At 36.5% G+C, this 25,213-nt stretch overlaps 1 protein-coding gene across 4 annotated transcripts in view; it reads left to right on the forward strand.

The window, feature by feature from the left end:
• stag1a (STAG1 cohesin complex component a) overlaps window positions 1–22,739 on the forward strand; it is a 210,911-nt gene extending 188,172 nt beyond the window's left edge. For all 4 annotated transcript variants that reach the window (XM_072572882.1, XM_072572885.1, XM_072572883.1 and 1 more), the window contains 18 exons: window positions 2,525–2,617; window positions 2,755–2,844; window positions 3,717–3,920; window positions 4,681–4,751; window positions 5,670–5,757; window positions 6,145–6,225; window positions 7,957–8,049; window positions 9,145–9,319; window positions 9,679–9,818; window positions 11,605–11,706; window positions 11,799–11,947; window positions 12,616–12,744; window positions 13,254–13,459; window positions 15,588–15,762; window positions 15,950–16,060; window positions 16,651–16,771; window positions 19,393–19,473; window positions 20,584–22,739. In XM_072572882.1, the coding sequence (XP_072428983.1) occupies window positions 2,525–2,617; window positions 2,755–2,844; window positions 3,717–3,920; window positions 4,681–4,751; window positions 5,670–5,757; window positions 6,145–6,225; window positions 7,957–8,049; window positions 9,145–9,319; window positions 9,679–9,818; window positions 11,605–11,706; window positions 11,799–11,947; window positions 12,616–12,744; window positions 13,254–13,459; window positions 15,588–15,762; window positions 15,950–16,060; window positions 16,651–16,771; window positions 19,393–19,473; window positions 20,584–20,607 (2,133 nt within the window). In that variant the 3' untranslated portion in view covers window positions 20,608–22,739. The remainder of the gene's footprint in view (window positions 1–2,524; window positions 2,618–2,754; window positions 2,845–3,716; window positions 3,921–4,680; window positions 4,752–5,669; window positions 5,758–6,144; window positions 6,226–7,956; window positions 8,050–9,144; window positions 9,320–9,678; window positions 9,819–11,604; window positions 11,707–11,798; window positions 11,948–12,615; window positions 12,745–13,253; window positions 13,460–15,587; window positions 15,763–15,949; window positions 16,061–16,650; window positions 16,772–19,392; window positions 19,474–20,583) is intronic.
• The last annotated feature ends 2,474 nt before the right edge of the window (window positions 22,740–25,213 follow it).

Genomic DNA, 25,213 nt, shown 5'->3' on the forward strand with positions numbered 1-25,213 from the left:
TGAATGGGAAGTTATTGTGAAGTAGCTGAAGATGTTGGGTCTGAACACTGCCCTGAAGAACTCCTACAGTGATGTCCTGGACTGAGCTGATGAACTTCCAACAACTGAACCATCTTATTTTGCACTTGGTATAAGTCAACCATTGGAGATTTTCCCTATGATTCCCATTGAATTCAGTTTTGCTAGGGTTCCTTGATGCCACGCTCGGTCAAATTAAGCATTGGTATCAAGGGCTACCTTCTCACCTCTCCTCTAGAGTTGAGTCTTTTGTCCACGTTTTGAGACAAGTGTAATGAGGTCAAAAGCTGAATAGCCTTGGTGGAACCCAAGCTGAGCATCAGTGAGCGGGTTCTTAAGCAGGTCATTAACTGTATAACACTGTTGATGACCCCTTCTGTCACTTAACTGATGATCAAGAGTTCCACTGATGGAGTGGGAGTTGGCTCAAGTTGGACCTTTCCTGATTTTTGTGTATAGAACATATCTAGAAATGTTTCCACACTGTAAAGTAGACACCTATGTTGTCGTTTTACTGGTCCAGCTTGGCTAGGTGTACAGCAAGTCCTGAAGAACAAGACGTTTGTGCTATTGCCAGAATGTTTTGAGAACCCAACGACCTTTGCAGTATCCAGAACCTTCAGCTATTTCTTAACATTACATGGAGTAAATTGAATTGGTTAAAGACTGATATCAGTGATGCTCAGGACTTCTAGAAGAGGCCAAGATCAAATGGCTGAAGATTGTTGCAAAAGCCTGATCTTTTGCACTGATGTGCTGGGCTCCCCCACCACTGAGTGTGGAATAATTGTAAAGCCCTCTTCTCCAGAGTTTTTAATTGTCTACTACAATTCATGATTGGACGTGGAAGGACTGCAGAGTTTAAACTTGGTGCATTAATTACAGAATCAGTTAGTTCTATCTGTTTTTTGCTGCTTAGGTTGTTTGACACCAAAGTATTGCAGCTTCAACAGGTTGACCCTTCAATTTTAGGTTGCTGTCGTGGTACACACTCCTGCATTCATCATTGAACCAGATTTGATTTCCTCGATCAGTAGTAATGGTAGAGTGGAGGATGTGACTGACTGTGATTGTGGTTGAATACAGTTTTGCTCCTATAGGCCTGGCTGGGTAAAGATGGCAGCAAAACAACATTTGTGATCCAGATGGGTTTTATGACAATTTGACAGTGGTTTTATGGTCATCGTTAGACTTTCAATTCAAGAAATTTTGAAAAAAATTCAATTTGTATCATCTGACATGGTATAATTCAAATCTGAGTCTCCAGAACATTACCCTTAATAGTCTGTCTTAATAGTCCAGTGATAATATCATTGCAGCATTGTCCTTCCATCATCTCCATAATTGGTTTAATCATGAATGAGAGGAAATAATTCTATCAATCAAATGACACCATTGTTATCCAAGTATCCAAACATAGATTTCAGTTGACTCTGTTAGAGGAGGCAGTAGCATAGTAGTAATGTCTGGTAACTAAGACCCAAGTTTAATGTTCTGAGGATATGGGTTTGAGCCTCACCATGGTAAATTTGAAATCAGTAACAAAAAGTTGGAATGAAAAGTGAGTCTACCTGCAGCTAATTGTTGTAAAAAACCCATCTAATGTCCTTCAGGGAAGGAAATTGCCATCCTGATGTAGCCTACGTTTGACTCCAGATCCACAACAATGTGGTGACCTTTAACAGCCCTCTGAGCAATTGGGCATGGGGAACAAATGCTGACCAAGCCAGAGATGCGCTCATCCCATGAACAAATGAAAATAGTTAGTAGTGATCTTAATTCATCACCAGGTTGTAAACTTCAGTTCCATTCCAGGAATTGAGAGTGAAAATCAAGGTTGATATTCCATTGTAGTTCTGAGAAAGTGCTTCTGATAAGACAATAAAACAAGGCTTTTAAATACTCCTGAAGGCAGTATTTTAGAGAAGTACAAGTGATTGATAGCTGTGTCGTGGTTGATATTTACCTCTTAACCAGTGTCACAAAAACACATTTTCTGGTCTTTATCGAATTATTGTTTGAGCACAGTATAGCTGCCTTATTCCCTTATTACCACTGCTGTATGAAAAGTGTTTCATTGGCTTTAAAGTGCTTTTGGACATCTTGTTTTTGTGAATGGCACTGAATAAAATTCCACGTTCTTTTTCATGAATTGTTCATTCTCCATCTTCCATTATTTATAGGAATAGCCTAACTTGATATGTGTGAATATATATGTGAGAATATGCAGATATACAGTCATAAGCACTTTCGGAACACAACTTGGTATTTACAATCCTCACCTTTGTTGCTAAAGTTTGGTGTGAAGTCTTCAACTTCTTTTAGAGTAGATTAAATTGAACATTTTTTTTTTCTGTGTTTCAACCTGTAAAGATTTTTTTTTGTGTACAACTTGTAATTCATCCTAGATACATAACTTGCAGTTGTGTTTGTGAGTATGATTCTTTAAAAAAAATTGAAAATTTACAAGTCTAGTTTGAAAACTTTTATTGCAATCTTATTACAGGTTTTGACTGCAAAGGAGAGAAAAATGCAGATAGATGATCGCACTAAATTGACAGAACAGTTCATAGTGGCACTTCCAATGATGTTAGGAAAGGTAACCAATTTGTAATATTTATGCAGTGTTCATGTAGTAAATGTCAAGATGAGAATGAATATGCTTTAAAATTGCAAGTGTTCATATTATCTTTTGAGCGTAAATAGCATTGAATTTGGATATTTATTGTGTTTCAGTACTCAGCTGATTCTGAGAAAGTGGCAAATCTGTTGCAAATCCCTCAGTTCTTTGACTTAGAGCTGTACAGTACAGGAAGAATGGAAAAGGTAAATAGTAATGAGAATTATTTTGTGATATATTCTGTTAATTTTATCTCAGACTCTCATGGAATAATAGATGCCTGTGTGTAACTCACAAGGCAGCAATTCCATCTCCTCAGTGTGAAGCCTGCTTCCATCTTGACCTGAATACATCTTAAGGTGTTGGTGTTCAGTTAGTGCTAACAAAAATCTTAACAGAATAGTTACCTTTACTGTGCATTCAACTTTGAAAAGATGTCAAATTTTTATTTCCATGTAGAAAAGTGTATACAATATGTAAAGGTTGTGTCTGTTTATTAGAAATAAAGTTCAACACAGTCATTTCACTTCTATCATGACACAGTAATACATATAATGAAATTGGGCACCAGGTTTCAAGGGTAACATCCTGGAAGAGGGTAATAAAACAGACCAATGGTTCTTCATGTGAAATTACTGTTTTGTTATTGACTGCTATTGGAATGGTTGAAGTAAATTCTGTTCGTAGTGATACATTTACTGAGTGAAGAAATTTGTATAGTAAATGGGAGGTTATGTTTTTTATGGTGATGGAACAGTGCAGCCGCCGCTCTTGGATTTTCAATTCTCACATCAAGTAACAGGAAGCAGTTTCATTGTTTAACCCTCCCAATCGAGCAAGATCATGAGCAGAGGCCGGTGACTTGCCCTCAAAGTGGCTAAGCAATGCCCAAGAAGAGAAGTGAGGGTAAACTACTGGAGCACTTGCTGCTAGAGTAGAAAATAAATTGATAGGTTCTGCTTGAGAATATGATTGATTAAAAATGGTGAGTTGCAAGAGAAAGAACATATTCCTATCTTGTTAATAGTCTATTTTTAACAGAAAAATTGCTTATTTGATTTTTTTCCCCTTCTCCCAGCACCTCGATGCATTGCTAAAACAAACCAAGTTTGTTGTTGAAAAGCACATAGAGTCAGATGTCTTAGAATCATGCAGCAAAACGTATAACATCCTGTGTAGTGACGAATACACAATTCAGAACCGTGTTAACATTGCACGCAGTCAGATGATTGATGAGCTGGTAGAGCGATTCAGTCAGTCAGTTGAAGACTTATTACAGGAGGTGAGTGCAAACTTTATCAATAAATTATCTGCCTAGAATAATAGTGTCTGATCTGTTGTGAAGATGTGCTTTACAATCTTGAGTGTTTTGATTGATATGTCATTTTGTTATGTGGCTAAAAGAACTATATTTGACAGATTTTACATTCTTGCTTTGTATGCTGGCATTGTTGATTTGTTGCCCATCCCTGATTGCCCTTGAGAAAGTGGTTGTGAATCATCAGCTTGAACCAAGGAGACGGAGACTGCTGACCTCCAGTAACCGCAATTTTTTTTTGTGCTTTTTCAGTGCAAAGGTTCTCGCTCTTCCTTTTTCTCGCTCCCCCCCCATCAGCCCCCAACTCACTTCAGTTTTTCCAGGATTCCTTGATACCACACTCAGTATTATACTGTCTTGATGTCAAGGGCAGCCATTCTCAATTCACCTCTGGAATTAAGTTCTTTTATCCATGCTCGAGCCAAGGCTGTAATGACGTCAGCTGTTGAGTGGCTTTGGGTGGAACCCAAACTGAAGCATTCGTTCGCTGATTATATGATTTTTAAGTAATGATTAAAATCTTGTGAAGGCTTCCACCCCCTAAATTTCATTTTCTTAAATTCAGAAAATGCTCTCTTGCAATAGTTTGAACCTGGAAGTATGTCATTCATATCTGGTAGACTACAGTATGGATTTTTAACTGTCTGAGTTGCACTTCTTTCCTTTATTCACTGCATTGTATGAATTTATTTTAAGGCAGCATCAATTTTATCTGTTTTCATAGGGAGAAGAAGCAGATGATGACGACATTTATAATGTTCTCTCTACTTTGAAGAGGTTAACTGCCTTCCACAAGTATGTGAAAGCTTGTTCTACATATTAAGCACTTTGATTTTTCAGGATGACTGGGTGCATTGGAACACTTGTGCACGATTCTATGGAGTGCTGGAATGTAGCCTTGTCTTGATGGTTCCCCAGCTGGCGAGTGTTCATCTTAACAGTGAAAGGTGTTATGAAAAAGCTAGGTTCCCTGCAGTAAGGGAAGAAAAATTGATGCATAGGATGCTGCTTTCAGACCATTCAGCACTGGCTTTCGGTTCGCATTAGTTGGGCCCTTGAAAGGGAACTGTTAGCTCAGAATTATAGCTGGAGAAGATAGGTCATCAGGAAATATTTCACTAATATCAATTTGAAATGTTCGGTAATAAATTTCACGTTAAGGACATAGTCCTCTCTAAAATACTTGGTCAAACAAGCAGAAACTTAGAGCTTTTTTATATATATAGAACATGTTCTAACAGTGATGTCAGAGGTTTGAAATCAAGTGGAATAAACTCTGCATTCTACAGTTTCTCATGTTTAGATTTGTTTATGTTTTACATTAGTTTCATTTTCAGAAAATCTTTGGTCGAAATCTTTTCATTCCTATAATACTGAAATTTGGAAATAATCTACCATTATTTGTTTAAGGTAGTCTCACCTTTGTTGTAACTGATAAACTGTAGAAATTATGCAGCTAATGAATTACTTCTGTGTTTGAAACTTAATGAAGTTTGTAACTTCAGCCATTGTGCATTTAATAACAAATGGTAGACCGCAGATTATGATGATTCTAAGCTACAACAATTTTGATCACATCGGGCCATTGCAAGACAGGTGTTTGTTTTCAACCTTTTTATTGAATGTGGTGTTAGCGGAGGGCTAAGAAGCCAGAAAAGCCTGGATTGTGGAAGAATATAATCTGTCATTACTTGAACATTTTCTTTTTATTAGTGCTCACGATCTTACAAAATGGGAACTGTTTGGAAACTGCTACAGGCTTTTAAAAAGTGGGATTGAACTTGGATCTATGCCAGAACAGGTAAGAATTTCTCCAAAGTATTTAAAGACTTAGCTCTTGCAGTTCCTTTGAGAATGTGTGTTTTCTTTTTTTTAAGAACATTTGAAATAATTGAATGTGGATGTGCTAGATTTTCAGTAGCGCAAGAAATATTTAATATGTATAAGCCACTGTAACACAGCTTAATTTGAATAATGAGCATCATCAAAGCTAACAGATATATTCTTCTAATGCTTTTAAACTGTACGTCTAAAAGATGTTGAGTTCAGTTAATGTAGGCTTTGAATAAAAAAACATAATTTTTTATTCTAATTTTCAATGGGAAAGTTCTTGAAGTTTTGGACACTTTGCTACCTGTCCAATCAGCTGAAGTGTAATTATTGCCATTCTGTTTATTTTACTGGTTAGATAGTGGTCCAGGCGCTCCAGTGCTGTCACTACTCCATTCTGTGGCAACTTGTCAAAATAGCTGAAGGTTCTCCAACTAAGGTGAGGAAAGGCTCTAAAGTCAGCAATGCTCATGTTATTGCTTTAAAAAAAGGCTCTTTACAAATGCGGAAGAACTGGAATTGTGCCAGAAACAAGATGTCATAAATTTTTAATTAAATCTATTTGGGAAAAACTTTATACCTTTTTAATTGAAATTTTGTTTCTGTGAATACATTCTTAAAATATAGCATTCTGTTTTTGGGTGACATTTCCAATTATGGTCATTTATTATAGCACGACTAAGATTTCTAAATCGATTTTAGATCCATGGTGTTTCTGGTCAGAATGGAAATACTTGTTGAAGTAGTTTACTTTAGGCTGCGTTGTTCTAGTTTATTGGGAATAATTTATATTCTTTATTTTTCTTTTGATACTTTTACATTATAAACTAGCTCCTCCATTTTATAGTTCATTATTCATGGTCTATACAGAATTAAATTTTTCCTGTCATTTAAAAAAGGTCTAGTTTGTAAATCTTATGCACTAGATATTGGCATCACTCTACTAAAGGGACAATTTCCTCATTTACAGTGTGGCTGCACTTACACAGGGTCTTAATCAGGTAAATTCTTAAAATGTCACTTTAATTGTTCTCAAGGCATGTTGAGGAGAGAAGTGATGTTAGAAGTGACATGTGATAGTCTGAAATTTATGTTACTTTATTTTTAGAAGTTTGACTGGTCTTTAGTCCTCTGTATTGAGATTTACCCGTAAGAGAACATCAAAAACACATGGGATTTTTTTTTTGAGAAATCAGTGTTAAGAAACTATGTCCATAAATGTAGCACAACAAGAAAGTTGAAAACAGTAAAAGGCTAGATGATGAAAGTCGAGGATTATCAGTTAAGTGATTGAGGGTTTATGTTATTAATGCTTGAGGACGGGGATAGCTTGAAAATTGATAAGGAACCCCTCAGTGCTTGGCGCTGAGAAAGAATGCATCATTCAAACTTGTATTTTTCTAATTGACTTCTGCTTTTAAGTGGAATGGAAAGCTCAGATCCTCTTTCACTGGAGTCTAAATGTTTTAGTCCACAGTACTTGGTGACCTGAATCACAAAACTACAAGACTTTTTAATTCTAAGTGTCCTGCCATTCCAGAGCTGTAATCCCTCCTTCCATTGCAGGTTCATTCTTTTTTCTTCAGTGTTTCTTTTTTACTTGACTATTTTCAAGTTCAGTTTAGCTGGAACCAGATGTGAAAAATATCCCATTTAAATACAACATGGAGTATGGCAATCTCAAGTACAGCAACTAATAATCAATGTATGCAGCTCTTTCCAGCACTACGGTTGATTGAATAGTAATTCTTATTGCCTGTTTCATGGCTGTTTGTCTTGAATTAACATGGCAGACACAAGTGTAAGTGGGAGATTTAAAATCAAATATGCTAGGAGAGCAAAATGAGCAATAGCTAATAGGAGTTCATTCTGGAATGTATATGCTCAGATGAATCCTTTGAATAGCTTTCTGTGGTTAGGCATAACCTTTCTCATATTTGAGGGTTCTAGCAATAGTAATTGGAGGGTAAATTGAAACTGCTATTGGAACTTACTAACCCTGTGAAATATGCAATTTTGATGTAGTACATCTAGAAAAAATGGAAAAAATAGACAATGTAATTTTTGAACATTTGAACACAGCATTGAACTTTGTGCTTTGCTCAATTGTGTATCTGTAGATTTAGTTAGGTGTTAAATATAACTTATTTTTATAAATTATTTCTTTCAGGATGAACAACTAGGATTGAGAAAAACATTGAAAGCATTTTGTATTGTCTGTCAGCACTGTTTGACAAATGTCAACCCATCTGTCAAAGAGCAGGTAACTATTTCCACCATAAAGTAAGATTTTATTCATATGTAATTAAAGTGGTAAATTTGGTTAATTTTAGAGTTATAAAATCAAACAGTCCTTTAGCCCAGCTTATCCATGCTGACCAGATTTCCAAAACTGAACTGAGCTAGTGACATTTGTCTACATTTGGCCCATATCCCTTTAAACCTTTCTTATCCATTTATATCTCCAAATGTCTTTTAAATGTTGTAATTGTGCCTGCCTCTACCACTTCCTCTGACAACTCATTCCATATACGCACCACCCTCTGTGTGAAAAACTTGCCACTCAGGTCCCTTTTAAATTCTTTCCCTTCTCACTTTAAACTTATACCCTCTAGTTTTGAACTCCCCTATCCTGGGGAAAAGACCTTGGTTATTCACCTTAGCTCCGCACCTTATGATTTTATAAACCTCTATTGGGTCACCCTGCAACCGTCTCAGCTTGAGGGATTAAATAAAAAAGGCCCAGCCTATCCAGTCTCTCCTTATAACTCAAACCTTCCAGTCTTGGTAACATCTGTGTAAATCCTTTTTGCATCATTTCCAGTTTAATAACATCAGCAGGATGACCAGAATTGCACTCAGTACTCCAAATATGACTTTAACAATATCTTATACAGCTGTAATATGACATCCCAACTCCTGTACTCAATGCTCTGACCATAAGGCAAGCATGCGAAACACCACCTTCACCATCCCATATACCTGTGACGCCACTTTCAAGGAACTGTGTATCTGCACTCCTAGTTGTCTCTTTTTGACAACACTGTCTAAGGCCTACCGTTACCATGCAAGTCTTGCCTTGTTTGTCTTACCAATATGCAACATCTCGCATTTTTATGCTTAAGCTCCATCTGCCATTCCTCGGCCAACTAGCCCAGTTGCTCACAATGCATTTCTCTCAAAGTTCCCTAACAGCCAGTAAGTGCTTCAAAAAAGTTGTGAAGATCTTTGTCTAAGTTTATGCTTCAACAGAAGTAAATAATTTTTTGAAATGTATTGCATCAAGCTAAAACATTGATTCCAAAATGTAATTTCAACTGCTTCTGTTAAAAACTCTTTTCATTTTGTCCCATTATAGGCATTCATGTTGCTTTGTGATCTGTTAATGATATTCAGTCACCAATTGACAACTGGTGGCAGGGATGGGCTCAAGCCAATTGTTTACAGCCCAGATACTGGACTGCAGTCAGAGTTGCTCAGCTTTGTAATGGATCATGTATTTATTGATCAAGATGAGGAGAACCAAAGCATGGGTAAGACTGTCCACATGAAAGTAAATTAAAGTTAAATTTATTTGATTTCTTGGTAGTATTCAGAATTTATCCATATTTATCATAACTTAAGATACTCTACCTGATAGTATCCAAATTATTATATTACTTACGGTACCAGTTATTATTTTTATGAGCATCAGCGTTGATCTGTTCAGACCACGTAACATTGGACTTGAAAGTAATCTGCATCAAGTGGAAAAGAATTTGCGTGTCTTAAGTTTTGAATTGAGAAGATGATAGAGGGTGTAATTATAGTAGCTGGTTTCTTCTCTCTAGCAAGTGTGAAATTGCCATTTTACCAAATAAATTGTAATCTTGCATTTCTTTCTCCTGTGCAGAAGGAGATGAAGAGGATGAAGCCAACAAGATTGAAGCCCTTCATAAAAGAAGAAACCTCTTGGCAGGCTTTTGCAAGCTTATAATTTATGATGTTGTGGATATGAATGCTGCTGCTGACATTTTCAAGCATTATATGAAGGTAATTTTAGAGATTAGAACATTGCTATTTTTAAAAGTAGAATTAAAGTACCTTGTAGATCAAATTAATATAACTTGTAATTTTCTTTTTAGCTGCACTTAATATTGATTTGTTGGAAATATTCATCCTGTATTACCCTTTTACTATCTTGACAATCACTTGGAGTCATAGAGATGTACAGTGCGAAAACCGAACCTTAGGTCCAACTCGTCCATGCCAACCAGATATGCCTTTTTCAGGCTTATGCCCGAAACGTAAATTCTCCTGCTCCTTGGATGCTGCCTGACCTGCTGCGCTTTTCCAGCAACACATTTTCAGCTCTGATCTCCAGCATCTGCAGTCCTCACTTTCTCCATATCCCTCCAAACCCTTCCTATTCATATACCCATCCAGATGCCTTTTAAATGTTGCAATTGTACTAGCCTCCACCACTTCCTCTGGCAGCTCATTCCATACACACACCACCCTCTGTTTGAAAAAGTTGCCCCTTAGATCTCTTTTATATCTTTCCCCTCTCACCCTAAACCTATGCGCTCTTGTTCTGGACTCCCCCACCCCAGGAAAATACTTTGTCTATTTATCCTATCCATGCTCCTCATGGTTTTGTAAGCCTCTGGAAGGTCACTCAGCCTCCGACGCTCCAGGGAAAACAGCCCCAGCTAGTACAGCTTCTCCCTATAACTCAAATCCTCCAACACTTTCTGAACTTTTTCAAGTTTCACAATGTATTTCTGATAGGGAGACAAAAATTGCACGCAATATTCCAACAGTGGCCTAACCAATGTCCTGTTCAGCCGCGACATGACCTCCCAACTCCTGTACTCAATACTCTGACCAATAAAGGAAAGCATACCAAATGCCACCTTCACTATCCTATTTACCTGTGACTCCACTTTCAAGGAACTATGAACCTGCATTCCAAGGTCTCTTTGTTCAGCAGCACTCCCTAAGACCTTACCATTAAGTGTATAAGTCCTGCTAAGATTTACTTTCCCAAAATGCAGCACCTTGCATTTATCTGGATTGAACTCCATCTGTCACTTCTCAACCCATTGACCACTTCTGCTTGGTTGATGTTCTGAGCCAACAGTATCTTCCTTTGCTTTCTCCAAGCACCATTTTTCTGTATATGCCTAGACAATGAACCTATCCCATGACTGTAATGACATTAGAGCCATTCCTGATTCTGGCCTAACATTAGTGCACTTTCTGGAGGTGGAGAGGTCAATGATTCAGTGTAACTCATCTTCAAGACTGATGAAGAAGTCCAACTCTTGATACTGCCTGGTTTGCTGTGTTCTTCCACGCTCATGCTGGTCTACCTTGGGTTCCAGCATCTGCAGGTTTTTTTTTGTCTCTAACCAAGTGTGTGCACTTTTCAGCTGAACTCACTTGATAGAAGTCATGTACTTGAATGCCAAGTGTTTCCTTTGTAATTCAGGAAAATTGAGGCCAGTTTCCACATTGCTTGAGATCAATTAACTCAGCACAAACTAAAAATAAAACTTGTGAATACTTAGTATATATGGCATAATATCTCACTGTCTGTACCTTTATCCAATAAACTTTAGAAAGTCATTGAAGTTTTTCTTTTTATGCCAATTTATACATAGCATGCTAAATTAACTAGATTGCTGTATTAAGTAATGCAATATTAGTATACGTTCTGCTGTTGAAGAAAAATTCAAAGTTTATTGACATCTTGAAAATTATAAATCTCTTTTTAAAAAAATAAATGGACAGTATCCAATAAGGCATCATGTTTATGTGTACTTTTACAAAACAGTATTACAATGACTATGGAGACATCATAAAGGAAACGTTAAGTAAAACCAGACAAATTGACAAAATTCAGTGTGCCAAGACACTTATTCTCAGTTTACAGCAGGTAAGAGGTTTCTAATGTTCATCAAAAGCAGCTTATTTTTGAGCAAATTTGAGTTAGGTGAAATGCTAACTTTCAGGTTTTTTTCACTTTAGCTCTTCAATGAGCTTGTCCAGGAGCAAGGTCCAAATCTTGACAGGTCATCAGCCCATGTCAGTGGTATTAAAGAACTTGCTCGTCGGTTTGCCCTCACCTTTGGTTTGGATCAGATCAAGACGAGAGAAGCTGTTGCTACCTTACACAAGTGAGTACCAGTGCAATATTATAAGTACTACAATATCGCGATCATACTTCACAAAAGTACTACCAGGTTGTAACATTTCTAATGCTGTTTATAACTGATTTAGTGTTAGCTGTGATAACCTAAACTTTACAACCCTTTATTCTGATGTGCCAACTGATTAAAGCAGTTTTTCGCTATCATAATCCTGAAAAGCGTCATTCAATTCCCCATGTCGTCTGTGTTTTTGAATTTTCTTTCATAACATTTTTTTTAATCAGAGTATAATTTTGGTGAACCTTCCCTGTTCATGTAACATCTTTCCTATATTGGGATGCATGAAACACAAGCATGACAGAAATATTTTTTAAATTCAACTTAATTTCCTTTAAATATTACTTTTCCAAATGTCATTTAATTTTTTAATGTTTTTCAACCTGAATTGACATACTTAAAGATTTGTCTATCTGTACTCCGAAAACACTCTTCCTCCTCTCTCTCAACAAGTTTACTGGTTAGGGTACAATCTTTCTAAAATACTTACTCCCCAAAATTATGGGTTTTAGGTGACAAGCAGAAATATCTTTCAACAGTTTATCATTTGTGGGTAACTTGCTTGAATTATGAAACCTAATTGCTTTAAAGTCAGGCCCTTTGCAGTATTTCTAACAAGTCTTTGCTTATTACTTTAGGGATGGCATAGAGTTTGCTTTTAAATATCCTAACCCAAATGGACCAGAGTACCCTCCACCAAATCTTGCCTTCCTTGAGATTCTTGGTGAATTCTCCTCTAAACTTCTGCGCCAGGACAAAAAAACTGTGTAAGTAAAATATGAAAAAATTCATTTCTATCCTAGTATGATAAATAACTTGCATTTACTTCTGGTCTCTATGGTTTTTAAAATCACGTTTTTACAGAATAACATGTTTAAGAAACTAAGTTACCAAAAAATTCATTATTTTGAGTAAAATTATTACTCTTATTCCTCTGAACTATACAGGGGACTACATATTCTTAGATATTTATTTAATTTACTTAACAGCAACGTTAAAATTCTTGGTGTAGAGGTGAGTGCATGGAGTGATCTGAGCAGATGGGAGGAGTGGTTGACAAGTAAATTAATGAATAACCCAGAATCTCTGTAGGGATCAAAGTATCTAGAGCTTGTCTAGCAGAGTAGACAGGGTCTGCATTAAAATCAAATTGAAAGGAAACATATTCTCAATTTGTTCCTCTGTATTTGTGTAACATTGTTTAAAAAAAACACTCTACATATTTTATCCTTTTTTAATTGAGGAGTTAGATATTACATTACTGTGTTTTCTTTAGCCATGCATACCTGGAGAAATTCATGTCTGAGCAGATGATGGAACGAAGAGAGGATATCTGGCTGCCCTTGATCTCCTATCGCAACTCATTACTTACTGGTGGGGAGGACGATAGGATGTCTGTGATTAGTGGAGGCAGCAGTAGTAAAGCTTCCTCAATACGTAGTAAAAAAGGGCGTCCACCACTTAACAAAAGGAGGACCGAAGGCAAGTAACAGAACTATTTAGCATGGCACCCTTATTTCAGTTATTCAGAAAATTAACTTGCATATTCTAAATTTGTCTTTATTCTAATTTCTGTGTAGCTAAGAAAGCAGTTTGATAACACTGTTCATCCATATGTCACGGTGCTTTTGTAATTTGTTGAGACACCTAACTCCACTATTCCTTTTAGGGCTACCAAACGATGAACATTTTATAAACATTGAACAAGACTATTTCTGTACATTTTGAAACAGATTTGCCAGGTTGAAATGTTTGGGCTTGCTCTGAACTTGCTGTCTTGCATCATTGTGAATCATATCTGTTTTTAAAAATTGTTTGCAACAGTATTTTGACACTTACAATACATAAATTGCTGAACTGAGTGATGTCTAACAAATTTAATACTAGATTCAAAACATTCACAAAAGAAGCCAAATGTATGCTGCCTAATACGGGTTTTGAGAAGGTGCTTAGTATAGTGGCACATAAAAGCGTTGTGAAAATTAAGTTGTGCAGTATAAAAGGGAATGTGATAACATGAAAAAGAAAATGCCTGAAAAACAGCAAATACAACTAGAAGTTAATAAACAAACAATAGTGTAACATCTTTAAAAAACAGAAAATCCTGGAACATTTAGCCCATGTGGCAGCATCTGTCGAGAGAGAAAAAGTTAACATTTTGAGTCTGTGTTCTGAGTGGTTCAACTTGACATTTCAACACTGTTTTTCTCTGTAGAGATGCTGCCAGAGTCGTACTGTTTCTAGCACTTTGTTAATTATAAATAAATAACAGACACTGTTTTAATGGGAAACTTGTATTTTATATAGAAAAGACTCTCCACTTAGGTTATAAAACAATTGAAAACCTCCTCCAAGGTTATAATTTACTCTGTCCTTAAGTCAACACCTCATTCTCTAAAAACTAGTTCAAAATATTCTTGACTGCCAGTGGATTGCTTCCTTTTCCCAGTAGTTCCCAAACAAATTATCGCAGTGTGAAATACCCTGGAGGTTTCTCCTTCTGGCCAAAGCTAGGTGAATCTTCCAACCTTGTTTTGCACTTTAATCCAAGTGTAAGATTCCACCCATATTCTGCATGGTAAACAACAGAAGCTGAATGCCTCTGTCTGTCTCTCTCTCTCTTTCTGTCACTCCTCCTTCCTTGCAGGTAGGTAGAAATGCGACATAATTTAATCTTCTTTCAGTCCCAATAGTTTTGGAATCAAATAGACCATTTAAAGTAAAGCCTGGTATTCTTGAAGCATTACTGTGAGACTTGGAGATAAAATCTTTCCACAGTCAGCACAGTTGTTCAGGTCATAATTGACAGATGTGAACATCTTGTACCTTTTCCCCAGCAAATATTAGCCTCTCCTTCCCTAGAGCAACCAATCCACCCAGGTTTCTTGTTGAACAGGATTCTGAGCAGACAACATGCCTCCCTTTGCCGCTCAATTTTAACTTCGTCTCGAGGCTTAAACTTTGTATTAAAAGTCTAAGGCATAATCAAATGCAATTGAAACCCTCACCATCGTCCTCTGTCCTCTTCACCTCATCCACCACAGTTGAATTGCCTCTATTAATAGACTGGATTAGTGGTGCTGGAAGAGCACAGCAGTTCAGGCAGCATCCAACGAGCAGCGAAATCAACGTTTCGGGCAAAAGCCCTTCATGGCTTTTGCCCGAAACGTTGATTTCGCTGCTCGTTGGATGCTGCCTGAACTGCTGTGCTCTTCCAGCACCACTAATCCAATATTTGATTTTCAGCATCTGCAGTCATTGTTTTTACTTCTATTAATAGACTGTCAGCTCATATTAAAATGAGTGTTGGTGTAGATTATTTGAGGGCACCAGTGGAACTCTACATCAGCTTTAGGAAAGGTGAAAACAAACAAAACAAACTTGTACATTTTTAGTAGGTTTTCTTCAAAAATGGTCACTTTAGAAATGTTGCACTTCATTGAAAGCATCTCAGTCATTCCGTAAACAATTTGTTTGCCTGGTGGTTTGTTGAACTTCCAGTTCAGGTTAGCCTCCAAAGTGTTAATTCAGAATTCAATCATTCGAAAACATAGGAGCAACCGTCATGTTATTTCTTCATGACAGCATTTTCTTTTGTTTGGTTTTGTAGAGGAGAATGTGGATAATTCATGGATGAACAGGAATGACACTGTTCAAACTCCAGGAGTCCTGCATCCGCCACAGTTGACTTCAACAGTCATGCGGGAAAATCCTCGGCAACCGGCAGAACACAACATGGAAGATCAGGAATCCGAACGGGGCTCCGAATCTGATTATGTACAGAAGTAAGTTGGCTTTACCTATGACCAAAACCAGTGATCCTTGAGCACCATAGACCACTAAAGGAGAAAGTGCAACACTTAGCAATTTAGTGCTTTTAGCAATTTAAAGTATTTTCTTTCTGTATTGAAATTTATAGATTTTGTTCACCATATCAGTTCATTTTTTAAAGTGAGGTACTTTTCTGTTCAGCCCTCAAATGCAAATGCCTTGGTTGGGTCAACACAAGCTTGAAGAGGCCCACCGAAAAGACAGAGTGGCCATGAACTACATGAAAGCACGAGGCGGTGTAAGGCAATCAGTGTAAGTTCATAGACTGCTTATTAAGAAATCATAGATGCCATGTTGCGGTACTTGGGAAGATGTGAAAGATGCCATAGTGCCAGATTAGTTGTGGTCATATCTGTCAGTATCTGTTAGTGTATTTTTTTATATTTGTTGAGATTATTTTTAATAAATTTTGGTTTGAAGTAAAATCAGGTAATCCCTTTAAGCTGCAGCTTGAAGGTGTTTGGGACAGTATTGTTAGGATTCCATTCAGAAATTGCATATTGTAATAAGGACTGTACTACAAGAAGTCATAAGGTTTCAGGACCTCTGCCTGCATATTAGTTTGAGGGGGTTGTTAGATAAGTGCAAGGAATGATGATTAATTACTCCTTCTGCAATCTTTTGCAGATCTATTTGAAATCAGTTAAAAGACTAAGAGTCATTTGTGCATGTTAACGTCTATTCATAAATGGGGACACTAGGATGACACCAAACTTAGGAGTTTGCTGAATGTATCCCTTTTCTTGAAAAATCAGAGTGCTACTCTTGTTGAGGCTAGAAGGAAATGGTTGGATATAGCTGCCATTATAGCTTTTCAACTTAATTTTTCCTTGTTTCTACAGCCGCAGTCACAGTTTAATGGAGGATGATGCTGAACCAATTTTTGAAGATGTAATGATGTCATCAAGGGGTCAGTTGGAGGATATGAATGAAGAATTTGAAGACACTATGGTTATTGATCTGGTAGGTGGTCATTTGTATGATAAAAATAGGTGTACATTTAATATCAGACAGTATCATATTTGGGATAATCCTTTACCAAGGATTACTTTACCATTGGAATCCTTTACCATTGGTCATTTTGAGTAGTGGTTTATAGTTTGCTTATGTTTATATATAAAAGAGCTTTCAAAATACAGAATTAGTATTTTGATTTGTTTGTTGCAGATCTTTTAATTCACACATCTTTTTTGAGCTTATGAATATAGAGCTAACATATATATATGTATTATATATACGCACATATCCTGCTGTCTAATTGATTGTGTTTTAAAAGTGACTACATAATCTTAATTCCTCTGCTTGAAGATGCATCCAAATTAGAGACTGAGAGATTTATATTTATCATGTAAAATTAATATAATGGCAGTGAATGCAGTATCACGATGAGTCCACTGAAATGCATTGGTAACCACGAACATAGAATTTGAAATTCACTGGGGTGGTAAGAGTGATTTCAAAGCTATTTCATTGTATGATGGGATTGTTGCTTTAATATGCTTACTATTCTTGGAGATGATAAAACATCTAAATCTTCCTTATTGATAGAATTATGCTTTGTCTCCTTTGTAACTAAATGAGGCTTGAATCTTGGAAACTGCCCACATTTTAGACAATTTTATTGCATGAAGGTCAGTTATGATCTTAATGGGCAATGGATCAAGGAGTGACAGATGGAGTCTAATTTAGATCAATGAGAAATGTAAATCAGGGTAGGACTTATACACTGAATGATAAGGTTCAGGGAGTGTTGCTGAGCTGAGAGACTTTGGAAGTGGATTAGCAGGTAGATAGGAGAAAGTGTTTGGTATGTGTGCCTTTATCAGTCAGAGTACTATGTTTAGGTCACTTTTGGAATACTGTGTGCAGTCTGGTCTCCCTGCTATAGGAAGGATATTGTGAAACTTGAAAGGGTTCAGGAAAGATTTACAAAGATGTTGCCAGGGCTAGAGGGTTTGAGCTACAGGGAGAGGCTGAACAGACTGGGGCTATTCTCCCTGGAGTATTGGAGGCTGTTGAGGAGTGACCTTAACATGGATTTATAAAATCATGAGCGGCATGAATAGGGTAAGTTTCCAGAGGGTGGGGGAGTCCAGAGCTAGAGGCCATAGGCCATAGTAAGGGGGGGGCAAGATTTGAGAGACCTAAGGGGCAACGTTTTCATGCAGAGGGTGGTGTGTGTATGGATTGAGGAGGTGGTGGAGGCTGGTCAATTACAATATTTAAAAGACTTCTGGATAGGTATATGAATAGAAAGGGTTTGGAGATGTGGGCGAAGACCTGGCAAATGGGGCTAGGTTAATTTAGAATATCTGATCGGCATGGCTGAGTTGGACCGAAAGGTCTGTTTCCATATAGTACATCTCTGTGACTGAGACAGCTAAGTGGAATCAACTGAAAAACTTTCATGCCAGGCCATTTTTATTGCTTTCTTTTTGCATGAATGAACTTATCAATACCGGTAAATTTGTTGCCCAACAAAATAACAAAACCAGTGAATCCTGTACTGAGAGTTGAATGTCAACTATGTGTTCTAATTTATCTTGATTTATAGGATATGGTAAACCAAATTTTGACAAAAATCAGGCAACAATTAGGTAATTGACCTTAGTTTCTAAGTAATGCCTGTAAACCTCCAATTAATAATCTCCTATTTTACTAAGTCCTCACTTAAAGTTGTAGTTGCATTCTTGACTTTGAGTGAAATGACTGTGAATTGAGGCTTCCCGTAGGAATCAATGCTACATGCACAGTTAGATATTTTTAGGATATTTCTCACCTAAGAAAATGTACAAAAAGAAACAGTATTCACAATATGTGTAATACCATTCAGTGCTAGTTATAATAACTTGCAAAATAAAATATCGCATTAAAAGAAATGTAACAGAAATGGGCAATTTTCTAACTACATTCACTTTGCAGTACTTTTAGGTTAGCCAGGCTCCATCTAGTGGCAGATGTTAATTAATGCAGCTATTACCTGAGTCTCTGTATTGCCAAACTCATGCCACTAGATGGAGACTAGAACTTGAGTTCAGGGACATACAAAACCAGGAGCCAGATGAACATTCCAGGTACCTGGGGTACTGAAGTTAGAGGGCAGGAGGCAAGGCTTGGGAGAGAGGCAACACTCGAAAGCAGGGCCCAGAGAGGAGGTGAATTCCAGAGAGCAGGAGCCAAGCCAAGGATATGACAGGAAACAAGGCTGAGAGATCTATGACTGACAGGTGGATGGTAGGTAGGGGTACCCAGGCAAAAACGGAAGTACTGGGGAAAGATCATGTGAGAAGGTCTCAAAACACAAAGTCTGGCACAAAGCATTAAAATGAAACGTACCACGTTATATAATTATACTGACTTTATATCAGCAGCATTAAATAAAACATGAAGCAAGTTATCATTAAGCACAGGCTTGCTGTCCATTTCCTAAATGTGCTCATTGAGTGTGTTTTTCAGTTTAAATTGAAATGATTTGTGTGAACTGATGTTCATTTTCCTGATTGGAAAATGGCTTATTATCTGTGCTCAGGTTTTTGAGCGTAGTGTTTGAACAGCAAATATAATTATGTGAACTGTTTTCACAGCCTCCGTCACGAAACAGACGTGAACGAGCTGAACTCAGACCAGATTTCTTCGACTCTACTGCCATAATGGAAGATGATTCGGTGTGTATCAAGGAATACTTCGGTCTATGATGCTTCCTCTATTAACCAAGATAAATTAAGTTTTTGAGTATTCTCTTGTAGCTGTCAAAATATTTATAAATAGCCACACAAGGCCTGAATATGTAATTGGAAAAGTTAAATTTCTCAGGATTTTTATATTTACTGAACATGAAAACTAAACCAAAAAGTTATTTCTTCCAAAATTGGTGGTCAAATATAATTAAATATAGTTAAATATTTACAGCTGCAGTTGTCTAACAATGAACCGGTGAAAAGAAAGTTTTTGTAATGTTTTTAACATTTCCTGCTGCAATGTTCATGTATTAATGAGAATGATTGAACTGTTTTATTGACTAATATTGTATACCATTTAAATGTATATTATACAAAAAGTTTCTAAGGAATATTGGTTATGCAAATCTGGGCTTTTTGGCTCTTTCCTGAGATGGGAAGTGCCCCAATTCCATCTTTCCAAAGCCAAGCTTCTTGGAATCATTATATTTTGTACACTCTATTTACACATGACTTAAGTCCTAGTTCTTCTTTTTCATGTCTGTTACAAGTCTATCTTGATTCCAGTGATGTGAATCATTGCTAAGTATTTTGTGTTTGCTGTGTACTTTTATAATTTCACCATCTCTATTTATTTCTCTGAAAGTCTATTCTATTAAAAAGTCTTCAGTGCACTTGTAAATGTACATTCTCAACTGTGGAACTTATTTATATATATATATCTATATATAAACCTTAAACATATTGACGTACAGTTCTATTTCACACAGTGAAAATTTTTAAATGCGGAGCTATTATAGTGAATCAAAGTTAAAATTCTAACCTGTTTAGTTGATGTGCTAAAGATTAACACTAACTAACCAGAACTAGAGATAGTTAGTTACTCTGCTTAAATGATTATCATCCATTCTGTATTAAATGTTGTAAATTTATACCTGCACTTGTAAATTCAGCTTTTGTACTACCACATATTTGTACATGAATTATTACAGAAATTGTTTTGAATTGATAGATTTGAAAATGTTCTGTGGTGCATAGATTTATTTCCTCCCACAAATCTGAAGATGGATTTTTTGTTTTATTTTTGTTTTTCTGTAGGGCTTTGGGATGCCTATGTTCTGAGACTGCTGGAAGTTTTATATTTTTAAGAACTCCATCGTCTAAAGAGAATTCAAGATCTAAATACTGTGACAGCAACTTTTAAACTAAATTTTACATACTCAAGATCTGATTTATTTTTTATCAAAGGATAAACTTGATGAAGATTTGATTATGATAAATGGGGAAGCCTGAAGGAGGAAGCACTATAATGGTCTGTTACTGAGACAGATTTTCTTATGGACCGAAAACCGTGATCTTCATGGGAAGAATTACCCCCTACCCCCAAAATTGACCTGACAGATGGACTGTAGCACTGCTGAGGAGTGCCACAGTAGGATTTTTTAAAAAAATATATATATCAACCAAGAGTAAATTGTATTAAAATCATGAAGGCATATTTAAAAAGATAGGGTGGCACATACAGCAGATGACACCAAAAGTACAGATGAGTTCCCTGAGTTTTTGTAATTTTTTTCTGCTGTACAGTTTAATATAAAAAATTTTTGAGATCAGCAGTTTATGTTATGTTTTTTAATTCAAGCTTAGAAATTTTTCAGAAGGCAGCAATGCTGAAAATCTAGATTAGGAGCAAAGCAATTTTCTCACACTGGAGTTTGGTTTCTTTGTGGTACGCATTTATTTTATTGAGGGGTGGGGTGGGTAACTGGAAATTAATTGCAAAAAACTTATACAGTACATGTATAAATGGGTAATAGGTTCTGTGGGGGCTTTTTAGAAATGTGAAATATTGCTTCTGCAAATCACAGGTAACAGTAATCCAGAGGTTTCTTTTCTTTTTAATACTAAGATCTTATACATATGTCTACAGCAAGCTACTTACTTTCTTAACAAAAGCTGCCTTATTTACTGTGAAGACTACTCATTACTGCTTTAAGTTTGACTTCAGCAGAGTTGAGATGTACACTTTTATCATCATTAGTCCAGTGCATTTTGCTTTTAGTTTTAATGCTCAGAACCCAACAGGTGAAATTTAGAAGCTGGTGTAGCTTCTTAAAATTCAGTTTGAGAGATATTTGTTATTTGATGACACTTCATAATACAGTACATTTTCTAAAACCAGGTTGTATAAATCAATGCTGTACACTCCCAAAAGTGTAAAAATTAGGTCAAGAGCACATTTCGTTGTTAAATTTTGGTGCACTGTTGCCCTTGATTCCAGATTTACTCTATTCATTATTAAGGAATGCCCACTTTTGACTTTCTCAATTGTCTAGATGTACTTTTACAGATAATTTTATACAAAACAGAGTTCAGTAATTGACTAAATGGAGGATTAGCCCAATGTGCTAGAATGTGTTCCATCTGTCTTGCTTCTCATTAGTTACCTGCAGTATTGAATTGTTCTTTTAATGCCATTTCCCATCTGATCATATTTTTAAAGTAATGTCAGAAACAAATTAATTTTGTAAACTACAATTTTAACATTTTAACCATCTTAATTTAACTGTCCGTAGACAGTTTCCAATATAGAAATTGACAATTTGACACCTGAAATTTCACAGAACAAAAGCTAATCAAAACATACTGCTTGAAACTGTTTGCAGAAGATATTGAAAGCTACTGTCATAAATGGAAAGAATATTACATGATAAATTTTAATGTTTTCTCACATTTTGAAAGTAGTTATAACTAGATTTTAAATTGTAAGGTCATTTGAGTCATTTACTAATCTACAATACTAACTTAGATGAACAGAAAAGCTGACTTTAAAGGTATTGACTTTTTGGTATTGCTATTAAGCAGTTGTGAAAATATGCGATATTTGGTTAGTTTTGTACAGTTTTCAGGCTAAATTGTCAATGATCTGAAATAGTTCTGTGGATTGAGTGGCGCGATGATAGGTACTGCATGGTTAGAATCATCTCTGCATCAACTTATGCTGTGCAGTCAATTATTTAAATCTGAATTCTTCGGCAGTATTGTAGCAGAATGTGAAACAATGGTTTCATGTCTGGATACCTCCACGCTGGGCTTGAAATTGAGTTTGAAGTTAATAAGTTTTATATTTTGAGTGTTACCTTGATTGGTTTTACTAGTAATACTGTAAATTGTACATTTTCAGTATAAAATTTCTTTTTGTACATTTTAAAGCTGATGCTTCACCTTTCCTTTAATAAACTGTTTGAAAATAATTGTTGCAGACGTTATGTTATTTAAAACCAAAATTTTTCATAACAGTTAATTCCTGCCTCTAAACTGACTATGTCCTCTTTCGTTTTGAAAAAGGTCAGAAGTCTCACAATACCAGGATATAGTCACAAAAGTTTATTCAAAATCACAAGCTTTTGGAGTGCTGCTGCTTCATCAGGTGGAGTGATTAGAAGCACATAGGCAGAGAAATCAAAAGGTCATACGAATGGTGTGAGTGGAGTGTAGACAGCCACACTCACCTTGCTGTTCAGTATCTGTAAAATTTTCCTTACTGTCCTGTTTTGACATTGTCATCTTGTTAACTTGTTATGATCTTTTTCTTAATTAGTTTGTATGGTTTTGGATTACTTGTTATTTTGGTTAGACCCTCGGCATGTGACTCTTATACCTATCATGTTATTCCAGCCATTTGGTTTCTTTTCAGTATCACCTTAGTTTTAATTTTTTGTAATTATCTCTCTGCCTCAATTAATCAGATTATAGATCATCCCTTGACATGCTATTCAGTTGTCTATGGCTTACTCACTGTCAACTGTCTTACAGTTTTGGTCACCTGCAGAAACTTCTTATTCATTTAGCCTGTCGATCCTCCACTCACACCATTTGTATGATCTTTTGATCTCTCTGTCTATAAATTCTGTGCCTGTGTGCTTCTAATCACACCACCTGACAAAGGAGCAGCACTCAAAAAGCTTGTGATTTCAAATAAACTTGTTGGACTATAACATAGTGTTGTGTGACTTCTGACCACATCCACCCCAGGAGAAAGTGAGGACTGCAGATGCTGAAGATCAGAGCTGAAAATGTGTTGCTGGAAAAGCACAGCAGGTCAGGCAGCATCCAAGGAGCAGGGGAATCGACGTTTCGGGCATGAGCCCTTCTTCAGGAAACGTCGATTCCCCTGCTCCTTGGATGCTGCCTGACCTGCTGTGCTTTTCCAGCAACACATTTTCAGCCCACATCCACCCCAGTCCAACACCAGCACTGACACTTCATTATAACTGGTAAATCATGCACCTTTATAATGGCGGAACGGAGAGTATTATTCAGTCAGAATATCTTTTTTTAAGAAAAATGTCAGATTCTTAGTGCGACTGTTATGGAATAATTACTGTCAATTCAGCTCCCATTTTTAATGTAGCTTTAATTGTGTAAAGTATAGGATGATAAGTACACTTATGATTTGCAGTGGCTTCTGTTCCCAGTCCCAAAGGAGCTCCCAAGAAACTATGCTTGCACCCCTCCTGTTTTTCAACTGCTGGCTTTCAGCAAGTTCATTATTATAGTGTTAGCTTTCAACTGCACGTTGACAACACTCAGTTTGACCTCTCATTTTTCTTGATCCTTAACACTGTCGTTATCACACTATTTTGGCATCTAATGCTGGGCAAGCAGAGATTTACACCAATTGAGAATCTTGAAAGTACAAAGCCATTGTTTAATCACAAACTGTTTCCAATCAGTTGATTCCATCCCATAGCCTGGCAGCTATCTGAAGCTGAACATGTAACTCAGAACTTTGGTGCCATTTTTGACTAAATTTCTGACCACATCCACCTGTCACCAAGAAGCTCAATTTCCACTTAACAATACTCCATTGAACCTCAGCCCCATGTCACTACTGCTGAAACCCTCACCTGGACATAGGATACTAATTTGAACTCCTGCAATGATTTCCTACGGCTGAAATGATTGACTTCCAACAACCAAAGAAATCTTCCTTACATTAGTTTGAATTCCAATTAGCAAACATGTTCTCTATTTTGCTGGGGCTTCTTGAATGCTACAGTCAAACGCTGCCTTGATCTCAAAAGGAGTCTCTCTCACCATGTCTCCTGACTTTGATTCCTTTGTCCATATTTGGATCAAGGCTGTAATGAGGTCTGAAACAAGAATCTTGCAGATGGAACCAAGACTGTTTCTGTAAGCAATTGTTATGTGCCAGTTGATAACTTTAATGCTGAAAACTTCCCTCACTTTGAGAGAGAGTATATTGGTAGTGGCAGAAGTTAGCTGAATTTGGATTTACTTTGCTTTTCTGGACAGGTCATACCTGGGTGACTGTCAAGTAGATGCCATTGCTGTGGCTGTACTACAAAGCTTGGCAGAAGGTATGCTGTAGAATTCAATTATTTTTACAATAATTAATTTTGACTTCCTCACACGCTTAATCATGTTTAATTGTGATTAGTTGTTGAATAATACTTGCAAGCAAGAAACCTTATGACTAGGTTAGGATAAGGTTTATGCTTTTATTGCTATATAATGATTCAACCTAATATAAATTTAGATTGACCAATGTTAAAATACATTTGAAGTGGACATGTGTATTTTTTAAATGATTTAGTTTTATAATTTAAAGTTTGAAGCAGTTTTTGTATTAGTTTGTATTGTTATATCTAGGTTTAGTTTGTGTTTTTTGAGTACCAACAGTTTTATTAATTCATACATGGCT

The sequence above is a fragment of the Chiloscyllium punctatum genome, chromosome 6, assembly GCF_047496795.1.
Source record: "Chiloscyllium punctatum isolate Juve2018m chromosome 6, sChiPun1.3, whole genome shotgun sequence".
In the NCBI taxonomy this organism is placed as follows: Eukaryota; Metazoa; Chordata; class Chondrichthyes; order Orectolobiformes; family Hemiscylliidae; genus Chiloscyllium; species Chiloscyllium punctatum.